The sequence below is a fragment of the Acipenser ruthenus genome, chromosome 7 (assembly GCF_902713425.1).
Source record: "Acipenser ruthenus chromosome 7, fAciRut3.2 maternal haplotype, whole genome shotgun sequence".
NCBI lineage: Eukaryota > Metazoa > Chordata > Actinopteri > Acipenseriformes > Acipenseridae > Acipenser > Acipenser ruthenus.
In genome coordinates this window covers 3,562,126-3,577,520 of record NC_081195.1, presented here as the reverse complement: position 1 = coordinate 3,577,520, position 15,395 = coordinate 3,562,126, and the positions used below count along the sequence as shown (strand labels likewise).

At 40.6% G+C, this 15,395-nt stretch overlaps 1 protein-coding gene across 2 annotated transcripts; it reads right to left on the bottom strand.

Moving 5' to 3' along the window:
* Positions 1–4,814: 4,814 nt before the first annotated feature.
* LOC117415201 (uncharacterized) lies at positions 4,815–13,513 on the bottom strand. Of its 2 annotated transcripts, XM_034025235.3 has the most exons (9): positions 13,335–13,513; positions 12,084–12,164; positions 11,544–11,592; positions 9,510–11,178; positions 8,803–8,940; positions 7,182–7,323; positions 6,613–6,749; positions 6,425–6,517; positions 4,815–6,122 (listed from the first exon to the last, which is right to left on the bottom strand). In XM_034025235.3, the coding sequence occupies exons 2-9, from the start codon at positions 12,139–12,141 to the stop codon at positions 6,036–6,038; spliced, it is 2,373 nt and encodes a 790-aa protein (XP_033881126.3). In that variant the 5' UTR covers positions 12,142–12,164; positions 13,335–13,513; the 3' UTR covers positions 4,815–6,035. The 2 variants fall into 2 exon arrangements, with proteins under 2 accessions (XP_033881126.3, XP_058882117.1); XM_059026134.1 differs by having other exon boundaries at positions 12,084–13,513.
* Between the last annotated feature and the right edge of the window lie 1,882 nt (positions 13,514–15,395).

Below are 15,395 nucleotides of genomic sequence, written 5' to 3'. Positions count from 1 at the left end.
GGTCAGGGCTAGTCAGCCTTCCCTGCTCAATCAGCAGTGTAGACTCGGCTATCTTATTGACCCACTGCTGCGACCGTCGCTAAGCAGAGAGAGAGATGAGTTGATGACTTGAGGTTACACTATCATAACATATATAATGTGTATGGATACCGTCCGCTGTGGGCTTTGTCACAAACATAGATAAGCCGATGATCTTGTGGAGCAGTGTTTGGGGTCTTTACCTGTTCAGTGCTCTGCAGTAAATAGTTATATACTATTGCATACAGAAAGAGTTCTTATTGGGCTGACTCCATTGACTATAGCAGGTTACTGCAATGGCTCCCCTGGAATGAAATACTGGTCATATTGAGAAGTTAATTCAGAAGCATCAAGAGGTATAGAATTCATTGCCTATATGACCCATGGTGGTAGTTTGAGAATTGTGTTGTCCAGTGATGACTTTATAGCCTTGAAAAGGTGACTTGACTATTGAGTGACGTGAAGGTTACCTGCAAACAAAGACCAGTACTAAAGTCTAATGGTAATCCCAAAAGAAAGCTAAAGCACCACACTGCTGCATTGCCTGAGTTACTGGCTTCCTGCATTATTCTTTATTTGAAATATAACTTTAGTTAAAACAAGTGAGCCCATTTGGTTTTTCTCCAGCTCTGTATTTTTAATTGGGCCTCCAAGCTTTTTCCACTGAGGTTACAGTACCTTTGAAACGGGAAGGGGTGTAGAAAGTAAAACACACCACCCAGGCTCGTCTTGCGCCCCCATCAACACAATCCTGCAGACAGACCCTCACACGCTCTTGCACAAACAGATGCATGCACACACTAACATTTTAATTAATGACAACAGATTTTCTCCTCATAAGTGCTTTAATGTGCGCTTATTGCCGTGCCGGTCCCCTTGGCCGTGGAAATATTATGTTGACGGATGTGCTCTGTCGCTGACGCTCCCTCGACTGGGCCAGCTGTCAGCCCGAGATGATGACATTAACACAGGGAGAAAGTGATGACAAATGCCCGTTATCAGCGAACGAGGCTGGTGACAAATCGAATCTCAGTTCCCAAGCAGCCCCATTACGCTGTAATAAAAAAAGATGGATGGCTTTCTCTGGCGGTGCCCCTGTTAATGCGATTTCAGCTGGTCTCTCTGGCTTCCAATTAAGGCAAAGGAGAGAAAGGGAAAGGAGCTTGGAAACAGCTACACAAGCTGCACTAATTGTGTCTGAAGAGCCAAAGGCACTCTCTCTTTCTCTCTCTTTTCTCTCTCTCTATTTTACTCTTCCTACCTCTCTCTCTCCCTCTCTCTCTCTCTGATGTCTGTTCTGTCTATTAAAAAGCAGTCTGGATGGCTGATGGAATATGTCTAATATGAGCTGTTATTACACTATCAAGGATTGATGGAGGATAGACAGATCATGCCGACAGAGATGAATACCGCCCCATACCGTTAGGCAGATAAATGGGCGCACAGATGGGAAGAAACAGAGATCGATACCACAGACAAGCCAGTACACAGACTGACTGATTGACAGAGGCAAGTGTATAGGACACAGTAAAGTCCTCAAAGGTGGCAAGACCTTGGTTTTGTATCTAGTGTTCCACCTGGAATCGATTCTAGTAGAGTAAGCAGGAACAGATAGCTATTAACAGTACATCAGCCTCACATAGTATTAGAGCATGCTCGAGAGCTGGTGCTGTAGTGTGTCGTGGATATCATACACCATGCTGGGTGCTGGTCCTGTAGTAAATGCATGGGATGCCTGTACAGCACAATTCCTCCACATTCAGTGCTAGATTGCTGGAAGATGGAGCAGGTAAAGGGTAAGTCAATGTTGTTTTTGACCTTGTGACCGGCGGTCCAGCCCTAGAGGCAAGTGTATTACCTCTTGATCCCCACAGCAGCCGAGGAGGGTGCTGTACTGTATATTAAAGGATTTCAGTTTCCCAGTCATTTTGAAAAGGTCCCAGGGTTAAGCACCAGCGACACATGAAATACTGCTTACCATAAGCCATGGCTTTGCTGAGATCATTCTCTGACTAAACAGCCTGCTCTAGTTATAGGTAATATATACTGCTGGTGCTTCTTTATTTTCAATTGCAGTACCATAGCACTTCCAGCGATGTCTTTTCGTGTACAGCACTGTATAACATGAAGTAGACTGGCAGACATCTGTACTACCAAACAGGATAAACAAATCGGTCCTGCGTGACAGCCAAACTACAATGCAACATATCATTTCCATTTTCTTTGCTTGTGTTGTACCAGCCTGTTTCAGCTGGGGTGGAATGAAGCTGTATAGAGGTCAAATGCCTCGGTCCAAAGACCCAGAGAGTTAAGCTAGAATCTGATCCCAGGATCGTCTTACTCCTTAATTCTCAAGGCCTATTCACACTGGACGTGATGTGATTTGTCCAGCAATAGTGATGGAGTAAGTAGCAGGGTTCTGTAAAACACAGTGTTACATATCCCCACGTATTACTACAACTGTTTAAATAATGTACCTGTCATTTTTCTTTTGATTGCTAGCATCCGGACTACTTTTTACACGCCTAACTGTACAAAGCTGTACAAATCAGTTTCAAAGCTCTTTTCAAAATGTCTGCTCTAGTGCACTGATAGTGTAAGGATTATTGCCCAGGTTGTTAAACAGGTAACAGAACAATAATGATCCATGATGTGGTAGACAGTGGTGACAGGCACGCCGCCTCTGGTTGGTCATTGATCAGTTCCCTAGCTGTTGCGTGACAAAATCGCAAAAGTAGACAACCCTATTTTGTTCCACATCTCTTAGTGTGAAGGGTTCGAATCAAAACTACATGTTTTATTTTTCTTGTCGTGGTTCGGTGTGATCATGCTACAGATTCGCTTGTCGCATCGCTTCCGGTGTGAATAGGCCTTTACTCTTACCCACTGAGTACTTATAATTACAATGGTATAGGACATTTGGAATGAATGATCTTTAGAACACTCTGCATTCCAGTTTATGGAGCCACCATTGGTAATTCATGAAATTCATCATGGTTAATGCTACTACCATCTTATATAATTTAATTTTTTTTTTTTTTAACAATTGTATAATGTTTGATCAGAGGGTTAGCACTTTCAGCAGTAAGTTATTATTTGTTTGTTTTAAATGTTTTGACAAAGCTAGTTCCATAACATTACCAGATTTGGGTCCCAGCTCCATTGAAATCATTCTTCACTAGCTGAGTAAAACAAAGTAACAGCTGAACATCCCATAATGCAAGCTTTAATTTGAGTCATTTGTCACGTGTGAGCAGCGGCAGCCATTCTAGAAAACCCAAAGCACCATTCCCAGAGCTGCAAACCTTCAATAGATACAAGAACATCTCTCAATATAGCCTTTTGTCTGTACCTGTTTAATAAAACACAAAGCAAGCAGGACACATGCTTATGAATGAACGCGGAACAGTATTGGGAAATCCCTTAATTACAAATGTAAAATCACCTTGTCCAAGGATCGCAGTGTCTCCAGATCACGCAACAATGCTAGTTTTTTTTTTTTTTTTTTTTTTTTTTCCCATGGCATGTTTCTTCTAAATACTGCAGGGGGTGCTGTGGTACTTCAGTGATGTTCTGTGTACCTTGGAGTGAGGTGTTGGGTGGACAGTTTTCATTGCATGACCTGGGTGATCATTGTTATTGATGGGTAGACTAGTCAGGGTAAATCTATAGCGTTGTTGCAAAGCTGAGAAACAGAGACACCCCCTAAAGACCACCAGTCTCCTAATTTACTTTTCTCCAGGCAGCTACTAATATAATTCACCAGACTAGTTGGGTTTAAAGCCGGATGTTTTTATGTAATATGTTAAATCATTTCTATAAATGAATTGAGTTCATTATATTAGCACAAGCTGTCCAGCAGCCCAGTATCTCAATCTGTACAGGATATTGGAACACTCAGTTCCCTGTTTATTATGTACTTTCTACCCCCCCATCCCCACAATTAATATCTATTGACTGACTTGAATCATGTGGCTTACAGTGTCTGGGCGTTGTTTCTTTTTTTATTTGTACACAGAACAAAAAGAATGAAAGAGTTCCCCAGCCCAGTGAGAATTAGTTGTATCTTACACAGAGCCTTGTTCTTGAGAGTGACACCGAGATTAGATAGAGAAAGATCACAGAGAGAAATTAGGCATGAAATTAAAGCTAACATTGCTGCCCGTCGATCCTCAAGTCCTTTTTTTTTTCTTAAGATGTCTTTTCTGAAATTGCGAGAGGTCCATTGGAGGATGGAGGAGGTTGTTTTTGAAACAGTGTGTGCCGGCTCCTCCCCGAGTTCACCACATTCCCAAAGCTGCTGACCTGCCATTATTTATAATGCTTGAGACCAAGTACAAGGTCAGTGCAAGCTGGACCAGCCATAAATCAATTCAATACTGGAGGAGCCAAGGTTAGAGGCACTGACAGCAGTCTACGTGAGTCATTGCTGAAGAAGGTATTTATAGAATGGAAAGAATACAGTACAGCTACCAGCAAATAGATCATACATTTCTGTGGAATATCTATTCTGAATGTTCATAGCATTTAGATTTGTGTATGTGCCACTACATGTAGATACAATAGATAGATACATCAATGTAAAGAAAGCCTTTCTTTAACAGCTGCCTAGCTCTCTTAACATGTATAGCTAGATGCAATAATAATTAATGCCATACTGGATTTTGATATCATTTTATTACGATGGGGATATGCATAAGCTGGGGGCTGTAGAGTAAATTCTGACCAGTCATTTAAAAATAGTTGAAAAAAGGGGGGGGGGGGGGGGGTTTATCTTGAAACTGAAAAAAGCATAACCATTGAGCAAAACTGAACTGAATCAAACACTTTGAATTTGACTAAGAAAATTAAGTTAGGCCATTTTACTATGCTGTCTCATTTAATTATCATTTTACAAAAATATTGTATATTCTGGTAATATCTGACCTATAGGGCAGCACAGAAGGCAGACACAGACGGCAGAGTTATTAATCATGGATGGGTTGACAGTAATTTTTATTGAATTATATTTCCATCTTTACCCAGTTATCTTGGGTCCTGTGACAGGGACATTGGAGACACAGAGTTTTACTGGCACTGAGGCTCTCAACAACAAGCCCATTGACCTTCCCAAGTGACAATACTACAGCATAGCTTGTGAAACATGACTTGAATCAAGAATGCAGTGAATTTGCCACCTAATCCAAATTTACTAGCATGGCCTGGGCCTTACCTGAAGGAAAGAAGAACAGCTTTTTGTATGCTAAAATGTTTAATTTAATAATAAAAGAAGCTTAATAACTTTATTTTCATATTTCAAAACTAACTTAAAAAATGTAAGTACAAATTATTTTACTACAGGTACAGGGAAACCTTATCAAAAACTATGATACTAAAAGGAGGCACATCCCTGGTGACTGTATTCCCATTAATACTGTAAATGAATGGAAAAGCAATTACTGTCACTGAGGTGTTGCTCATTACTTCTCTGATTTAAGTACCAACAATGTATAGAGAGCAACGCTGGATGAATGTAACAATCCTCAAATACCAGAATAAAAACTTCAGCCCAGTCAGTCTGATCTCTATAACTCCACCTGCTGGTCAAAAGCAAAATAAACAGCAACCCCTGCTTTCATATATCCCTAATAAACTGAGCAGAATTAAGAATATCAGAGTAGTAGAATCTTCTGCTATTGTTACAGTAGCAATGGACTGCCTGTTCACATTAACCCCTCATTCTGAATAGGTAGAATGTTCTGCTATTGTTACAGTAGCAATGGACTGCCTGTTCACATTAACCCCTCATTCTGAATAGGTAGAATCTTCTGCTATTGTTACAGTAGCAATGGCCTGCCTGTTCACATTAACCCCTTGTTCTGCAGTCCATGGTAAGAATACTGCTTAAGTATATAGTATTTTTTTCTAAGGGTATATGTTAGGAAAGCACAGCACCCAGTTTTAGAGTCCACTGCTGCTTTCATTTGTTAAAGCTTTCCCAGGCGTGTGATTGTCCTGTTGCACAGTGGTTAGAGAGGTCAGAAGCCTGCTGGACTGCAGTCCACCTCCTCCCCCTCCACACTCCTCCACACCCGCTCACAGACACACTCCTCCAGCGCAGGGTCCTGAAAAGTAATACAAAGAAGCTATACCTCTGGGTGCTTTATCACTGAAATCAATTCTTATACCATACTGTACTAGAAACGCCCATGTAGAATACAACATAGATGTACATACATAATGAACATACATTTAAATTATTTTCTACTTTTTTTCCATTGCTTATATGGGGAAGAAATGAGGCTATCATGCATTTGCGTCTTCCATATGTCCCCATATAAAAGCTAGAAGAGAGATTGTTGTTGTTACCCGTTCCCATGTGATGTCTCCATGCATGAAAGGGTTAAAAAGAGAAGCTGTACGTTACCTGAAAAACTCCTCTGACAGCCTCTCTCAGGGTCTTTTTAAACAAACACATGTCCTCCATATTTCCAAGGGTCGTGGGGTCAAAGTACACACCCTGCAAACAAGATCAATTACATACAGTAAATCTGTGTGAAAAATAAAAAGGATTATTATTAACAAACTGTTTTAAGTTCGGAGATGGTGACATGCCTGGGATGTATGGAGAATGCTGCTGTTGAGATCCTGTGGCTGAAGGTGGTATTCCTTACAGAACCTGAGGAACTGCAGGCTCTTCTTAAAGACATCATTTCTGTTCAAGGAGCTATCTGTAAGCTGCATTCCAAAGTCTGAAGGAGAGAGAAATACATTTTTATAACCTTGGAGATTTTGGAGACGAGAAAAAGATGTAATATACATTATATTCATGTCTGTAAACCTCCACTGCCAATAAATAACAAACCCGATTCAAACAGTACACAATGCTTTTGTAATAGCTTTGTGATAACCAAACTGCTTTTTAACAAATCAGGCTTTAGAACATCTTAGACATATTTTTTTTTACTTTCTTGAATTGTGTGAGGACGATTGTCATAATAATATAACAAAGTATGTTTTCCTTTAATCTGAAAAAAAAACACAGGATATGATTTAAAAACACCTTTGTGGGATAACAATCTGTAGAAAAAAAAGCTTCTACCTATTTGACTGCAAACTACCTAACAACTACCTGCTCCAGGTCTTATATACTGCAGCTGATCATGTGTCACATGCAACTGCACCTTTAATGTCCCGATCCTGCATGATATAGTAGATGAATCCCTTCCTGTCGTATACAACAGCATAAGGAAGTAGGACGAAGGGGCGGGGCTGGAGGAACAGGAAGTTCTCCAGGGTTTTCCTCCAATTAGAAGTCACTAAAACCTATGAAAGCATGAAACAGAAAACAATAAGCATGTAGGGCAGTAATGGGGCCGTTCCACAGCAGGTTAAATGGGTTACGTTGACCCCTTAAAGTAATTACAGCTAACAAAATAATTCCACAAATCTTAGGCATTTTGCACTTCCATTAGCTGCATAATTAGCTACAAAATAACATTGCTTTACACTCAGTCTGGCTCTAGTTTCTTTACTCTGAGCATGAGACTAACACTGGGTGGCTCATTGACGTGACTCTTTTTAAATTAAAAGTAAAATGCATCGCCTTGCCTACTGCACCTTTTCCCAGCTGCCTTTAATAACAGCACAAGATCAAGATGTAAATCACCAGATAGTTCACACTGGAGCCCTGAATCTGAAGCCACTGCTCCCTTTACAGCCAACAGGGCTCCAGCGAATTGAGAAAATAATGAGGCAAAAACCAGGATGACACTGCGTTAGCATGCTAATGACTGTCTTTAATATTCATGAGTAAATATTTTACACAAGTAATTATAGTAATAACTCGGCCAGCATCGCAAATTGTAAAAAAAAAAAAAAAATACAAAATGTTCTGTAAGGAAAGAAGTAGGAATATTAATGTATCATGATTATGAAATTACAGTTTAGGGGTCTCAGTGTGCATGCAGGGAGCAAAAAAAGATTAATAGAACCAATAAAGTTAAATAAGAAAGCGGAGATCAGTTGGTGCTTCGACACAATTATTTTTAAATTCATGGAAGTGATTAGTTTTATAGCTTGGCTCTAGAAGATAAAAAAAGCCTTAATTTTGTTGTAGAGTGAGATGGAATAGATAAATCTGCCCAACCTCAGAACTGCAACTGTAATAACTCAGATAAAGCATCTTCAAACTGGGCATTGTGTTTGGTCCCCTTTTACTAAACAATGCAGTTGCAGAAAATGTGCAGTAGAAGGTATCCATTACTTTCAATTAAAAGCTACAGTTTAACAACATAATAAAATGCTGAACACTGTACCTGTAGTGTAACATCATTCAGTTTAGTGTTACAATGTGCATTTGTGATGCCATTAAACTGAAGTGCACAGAGGCTGCTGTGATGGTCACTGCTAATCCTGATTCCCTGTGCCTATTAAATGACTCTTTCAAACAGCATTTCCTAAAGGCTGGCCAGGTTAGGCAATGATGCAGGACTCAACAGTGAAACCGTGTTGAGAATCTGTTGTAGAATTCTAGTCTCTTGAAAGTAACAGACTTTTTTATGGTAGTTTTTTAAATACAGTTAAATCTTCTGTAACATCAAAAATTGAACCATAAATACTGAGGTAAAACTAAGTGTAACGCACAATGGTGAAGGCATTGTTAAAACCTTGTTTATCCTCTGATACTACACACAGTCTTGCAGCAGAAGTGTCACACAAGAGTGTGGAAAAGGTAAGAATACAAGAGCTGCATCATTAAGCCAAGTTATCACTGTGAAATGCATTGTCATTGTTACGACTTACCCTTTTCACTAACATCACTTCTTGTGTAAGCTTGTCGATGGCTCTGAACCAGTTATCATCCAGTTGTTTGATGAAATATATCGGATATTCATAGTCGCTGCACCTTGTTGGAGTTAGGGCTAATTTCACGTTGTCTCTCTGAAACATATGTGGTATTGAGCACCAGGGCTAGGACAAAAGCTGCATTTCACACACTTTGGATACCAATAAATAGAATTCTCTTACGGTGATTTGTCATTAAATTCCTGGCCACCTCTAATATCCCACAGTACATTTTAAAATGGATAACTGGAGATCGAATCAACATTTTTTTTATATATAATCTTGATCATTTTTGGTTGTACAAGGAATGTGCTCTACAAATAAAATACATTATAAAAGGGCAAGAACAGAGGGTGCAATCTCATTGCTAACAAGCGTTCCAACTTGTGTAAATATATCACCATACCAGCACGGCTTGGAACGTTTGGAACCATTTTGCCTGATTCACTTGGCCTGGCTTCGCCTTGTTCCAAATAACAGCCCTAGGCGTATGAACACTGGACCATATCTGAATGCCCAGTCAAGTGTTATTGCATTCGTACAATACAATCTTACAATTTTATAGTGCCCTCAGGCTTGTGACCAAAAGTCAAAAATGCCTTAAGCACATATTTAAAACACACAACCAATATTAAAACTAATTCAAGAAACAACCCAAAACTTACCATGGTGACCAGGACTTTGTCAGACCGCTTCTCCCCCATTGCATCGGACAGAACCAGTCCAGAATCCAGCAGGTAGAACCGGCACTGGTCCTTTGAATAGGTCGCCAGGTAAACTTCCCTCAGTGTATCCAAGAAAAGGCCCCCACACTTCCTGATGATTCGCCCATAAACATCTTCAACGGATTGCCTGATGAAGGGCTCAGAAGAGGTCAACCTTTGGCTCTCTCTAACTCCACGTTCCGAGTGCCAGGCTGTCAATCTGCCTCCAACGTCTTGGAGCAAGGGGGGCCCGTCTTGGTCAGCCCTGGGGGCTACGTTCTCATTGCTTTCACCCTCAATCTTTGGGGCTTCTGCAGCTTCCTCCTCTGCTTCACTGCTTCCTTCTTCTGCAACTCCCTGGTGTGCTTTTTCACCAGCCTGTGAATCTTCATCGCTGCCACCACCGCGGCCCATGCACTGGTTTGAAATACTTAAGCTCAGCTCAACGACGTCTGGAGGCTGCTCTTCATATACCCCATCATCTTGATCTGTGTCGACTGGATGTAGATCAGCTGTTAAATATTCCCTTTGGTGTTGGTAGAGTTTACTTGTACGAGACACAACTTCTTCAGTTGCTGTGGGTTCTAGTTCAGGGATGTCTGGAAGTGTCTCCTGGCTGAGAACTGAAGTGGCCGTATCTTTTCCGTCGTCTGTCATAGAATCATTTGACTCCAGTTCTTTTGGTTGTTCTTCAGGCTCTTCCTCTTTGTTAACATCAGAATCATAGCACTGGCTGATTTTCTGGTTCTTGTAAGTATTTTCCTCAAGGAATTCACGTTCACATGTACCCATCTTGGAAACATTAGCTGGGTTCACATATTCTCGCACATAAAGAGCAGAAGGTGACACAGCACTTGGCTCAAACTGGCTGTTCAAGCTTGTCGTTTGAAACATTGTATCCATTGATCCTGGCTCGTGGCACTGCTGGTAATTCTCCAATTCACCATCACTGTCTTCCGGGTTTTTGAGAAGCGAAGGTAAACTATATTTGATGGAAGGTGGATCCCTGCTTTGGGAAAGATGGATATCAGGTTTGGGAATATTGAAATGTGGAAGGTCTTTGCTGGCACTGGTTCCCAGGTTCCAGGGATGTGCCGAGGATGAGGGGAGAAGGCTGCTGAAGAGTTTGTTGTGAACATTCCTCGCTGGCTGTCCGTAGTCACTAGAGCCTTGCTCCACGCAGGGCTCATTCCTCGCTGGCTGTCCGTAGTCACTAGAGCCTTGCTCCACGCAGGGCTCATTCCTCGCTGGCTGTCCGTAGTCATTAGACCCTTGCTCCACGCAGGGCTCATTCCTCGCTGGCTGTCCGTAGTCATTAGACCCTTGCTCCACGCAGGGCTCATTCCTCGCTGGCTGTCCGTAGTCATTAGACCCTTGCTCCACGCAGGGCTCATTCCTCGCTGGCTGTCCGTAGTCACTAGACCCTTGCTCCACGCAGGACTCTTGTTCCTCTTGTTGGTTGGTTTCTCTAACGGACACCCTTCCAGCATAGGGGTGGCTCTGAGATCCCCCTGAGGGCAGCAGGGCTGCGGTAACATCTCTGTCACTCTCTGTGGTGATTGGACACTTGGCCTCACCAACGCTGCACTCCACCTGCTCTTCAGTTTCTTCTCTGCCATTTAAAGAATGTCTGAAACAGAAAACGGTTCGCTGGGTTTTACGTCCACTGGGTTTTATGTCCATGCCTTGGACTTTGTGGTGGTCCTGCGATGTGGTCGTATTGTTTTCTCTTAGTATATCTAACAGCAGGATACTGATTACCCATCTATTTTTTATTATTACTTTTTTATTATTGATATTATTTCATTGTTATTGCAAGACTCTATCTCTATGGGCAATATTGATTCTCCAGGAACCTGGCAGTCTGGTAAAAAGTTATTTTTCACTCCTAATCTCATTGAAAATGAATGTAGAGGAAAGGCTCAAATATGACAAAAACAATATAATTTCTACCTTTGCTATAGGGAATGATCACAGTTTATGTGGATTACTTACTCAAAATATCCCGATTCATCCTGCTCAGGTGTGTTCCTCTGCAAGGGCTCTGCATATAAAACACAAATCCCCATGTTTTAAAATGACTTTAACCAGTTAACCAGGCCTATATTCTCCTCTGAAGTAACAGGTTTGAACTGTAAAGTGCAACCGTGTGTTGTTTCTTTCACCAGTATGTATTTAAAACAAAATATAATGCAAAGAAAATAAAAGAACAGGCAGAAAATAAAATACAGCTGCTACTATGCTCCCGGTTATTTCATGCTTTGATCATTCAGAGTCCATTCCTTCCTGGTTAGGCCATGTTGACAGCCACTGCACATGTGCTACACTAGGACTGTGCAAGGACTCTCAAGGGGTTTCTGTGTAAATCACTATGTCCAACAGCTTTTTTAAGACGTTATCCCAGTCCTCCACAACTCTTTTCCGTTGCAGGCCCTGTTTATATTGTATTAAGCTTGGGCTGTCTTTGCATACTGTTCATTTTATAGTTTGTACTATGAAAAGTGTTGCATTTGTTAGTATCTTCTTACAAAATACCTTTATCCGTTGCTGGTCCTTCTTTGAGGACGAGGCTGTCAGACTGTGTCGGATTCATCTTCAAGAGCCACTCTGTTCTTTCTACAGGAAAGAAGACTCAGAAGCTGGATTATTGTCCCACCCAGTAGTGCGTGCAGAACTTACAGCCTCGCTCGCAGTTACTAACTGACACACCTTGCTCTCTTTAGGAATGAATTTACTAGTCCTGCTACCTCCAATACCAAAACACAGAGAGATGCCAGAAAAAAAAAACATGAAATGCTGGATACTGCACAGCAAACAAGTCAGTGTCAGCTCAGTGTCTTGTAAGCACCAGGTACTGCCGTTAACTGAAAAACAAAGCTTTTTTTTTTTGTTTGAAAATGTAAAGTACTTGAACTGTGAGCAGCCTATAGTTGTCCACTAACCTTTTTAACTAGTTAGTGGACTTCTAAAGAATGTGGTAGGCATATCAAAACTTGACCCGTGTAATGTCGGGAAATGGTACGCTGTAGTGCTGTGATTGACCACTGCACAAATATGAACAAGACAAACTAGTTCACCCACAAAATCGTATATGTTTACAATTTTGGATGACCCAATATGTTGCTCGTCAGTAGAAGTCACATAAATTTGCAGGATTGTGAAATAAATGATATCAAAAAGAACTTTAAGGGTCAGACTCAGTACATTGTACCCCTTTTAGATGGTGTTTTCTTGTTTTCTGAGCTAAAATCATTTGTGCATCCCCTGCAAGCGCAGCACACGGCGCACTTTTTAACGCGTACCACAAAATAACACGACACTAGCTGCAATGGACCTGTCATTATATGCACTCAAAACTAACAATATTGACCCTATGACGTTATTAAGCTGTTCACAACTATAATTACAGGAGCTTAATTTTATAATTAATTGCACAATTGACAAGACTACATAATCTTTAATTATGAAAGTATTACATTTACAGTGCAAATTAACCATGGTCCATGGTTTCTATATTATATATAAATCTAGTATAATAAAATCAAAAGACAAATCGACACAGCAACATAGTTCAGTTCCCATCACCCGTCCATACCGAAAGTGAAAGTAAGAAATGCAACAAATCTTTAAATTTTGGCGATCTAAATATAAACGAAACTACTAACCATTTTTACTTTCTTCATCAGTCAAGAAATTAAAACCTAGCTAAGAAAAATGATATATGCACCGACCTTCTGGAAAGCCCCCCGCGGATTTATACCGTGGAAGGTAGGTGTTCAAACTTACTTTCTTTTGATCCAAAACGTTTTAATAGATGAATGTTTAAAACGTTATTTTCTTACAACCCTCCGAGTCGCAGCGCTAAATCTCTTTACAATCGTTGGCATACTGTAATAATTAATTAATATCTTTAACAACTTAACAAAGTATCTTTTTTTCTGCAATTAACTAGTCCGAGACGTTTACGGGAAATGGTGTGATATCAAAACTGTCGTCACTGTCATAATTCGTCCACTCACAAATCATATTCGTTTTGGGGAGGGGATTTCAAAAGAGTCTTATGGGTTGGACCCATATTGCACGTATAAATTAAATATACAACTAACTTTGTACATTGCTATTTTATTAGTTTCCAGGGTTTCATATGCACCTGAAAAAGGCTTCGGAAAGCTGTGAAATACTGATTTGCATGTGTCACAAAAACCTATAGGTTCTTTCAATAAGGTTTTCAAACCCACTTTATCCAAATCCTTTTTTATAGAACCACTCTTCTGTGGGAATCCAAGCAACTGGTGGTCAGATAAGAGTTGCCAATTAGAACAAACATGGCCTAGTACAAGTTATACTGTAGGGATTTTAAATAGGCTTATATTTCGACCCTCTTAACTAGCCCTTGAAAACCAGCATACACCCGTACTGGCCATGGCTGGGATTGTATTTGTAAGAACTGCCACTCAACATTTGCACCTGGGGGAAAAACTTTATTTGTTTCTATTTTCACTACCTGTCAAAAAGAGGTTCTACTAGCTGTATCACTGGTATTACTTTGTTTTGAACATCATTGCATAATTTATTTTCAAAATACAGTACAGCACACTGAAATGTGTGTTGCAAACAATCCTCCAGAGGGCGCCAAAGTCCTACGTGTTCAGGCATGAACTTTCAGACCACTGCTATCCTTGTTGGGCTCTCTTGATAGCCTAATCCATCTGTGACAATTTTCAATTTATGCACACTACTATAATGACCATTTATAGTAGGTGATGCATCTACCAAACAGAATTGGAATACTGCAGTGTAACCAGCGGCCTCAAGTCAGACATCTGTCAATTCAAGCATTATCCAATTTATAGTGAAATTGCACTATTATTCCTATTGGCATTGCTTTTGAAGAAGCCCTGCCACCCAGTTGTATATGTAATGTATTAACTGAAGGCTGACACACATTCTTCTGTACGCTGTTTGTCTACCTTGGTTTTGTAATTTGTTGTGATACATGGTTTAAGTTTTATTCCTAGAATATTTCTTGACTTGATATATCAAGTTTTATAATTAAAACTAAACTCTTTAAAAGGTTTTCAGAATATTCAAACACAAACAGCCATATTTGCCCCAGTCTTAGCAACTGTTACTTTTTAAACATATTTGTAATAAATAAATAAATTACACCGTGTAACAATTTTTTTTTTTTTTGTTCCTGGTAGTAAGTGTTATTTCCTAATTGCTTATGCCTCAAAAGTATAGAAAATGGCTATTATTCCCCACAAACTTTGCTTTTGTGACCAGGACAGTGATATTTTGAAATGTACCTATTTTCCAGAACATTCCAGATAGATTCAGTGCTGAGTAAACTTGGAGTAACTTCTAGAACTTTCTAGAACTTTCCAGTAATATAAATAGTAGTATAAATACAGGGGCCTTAAGCCCACCAGTTCAGTTTAGTTCCAGCTGCCTAAGTGGATACATATCTGCATTTTTCTGAGATGGCATCAAGAGGCTGCAAGCATCCGGCAGATGCATTTTGAGACTTCAAAATGGTGGCATTCCTGATGGGTCTCTAAGACGGTTTTACCAAGTTTCCCTGCTATCTTTGCCTTTGGGACAGCAGGGACACCAAGGCGCACTACCACAGGCGGGACTGGCCACAGCGGACCGAGTTCTCTGTGGGGAGGAACAACGTCAAGTGGGAGCCACTGGTGGACCCCCCGGAAGGTGCTGATGCCACCACTGCACATCAAATTGGGCCTTATGAAACAATTTGTCAGAGCTCTAGATAAGGAGTCGGCAGCCTTCAAGTGCCTTCAAGACTTCTTCCCTAAGCTGTCTGAGGCAAAGGTCAAAGCCAGT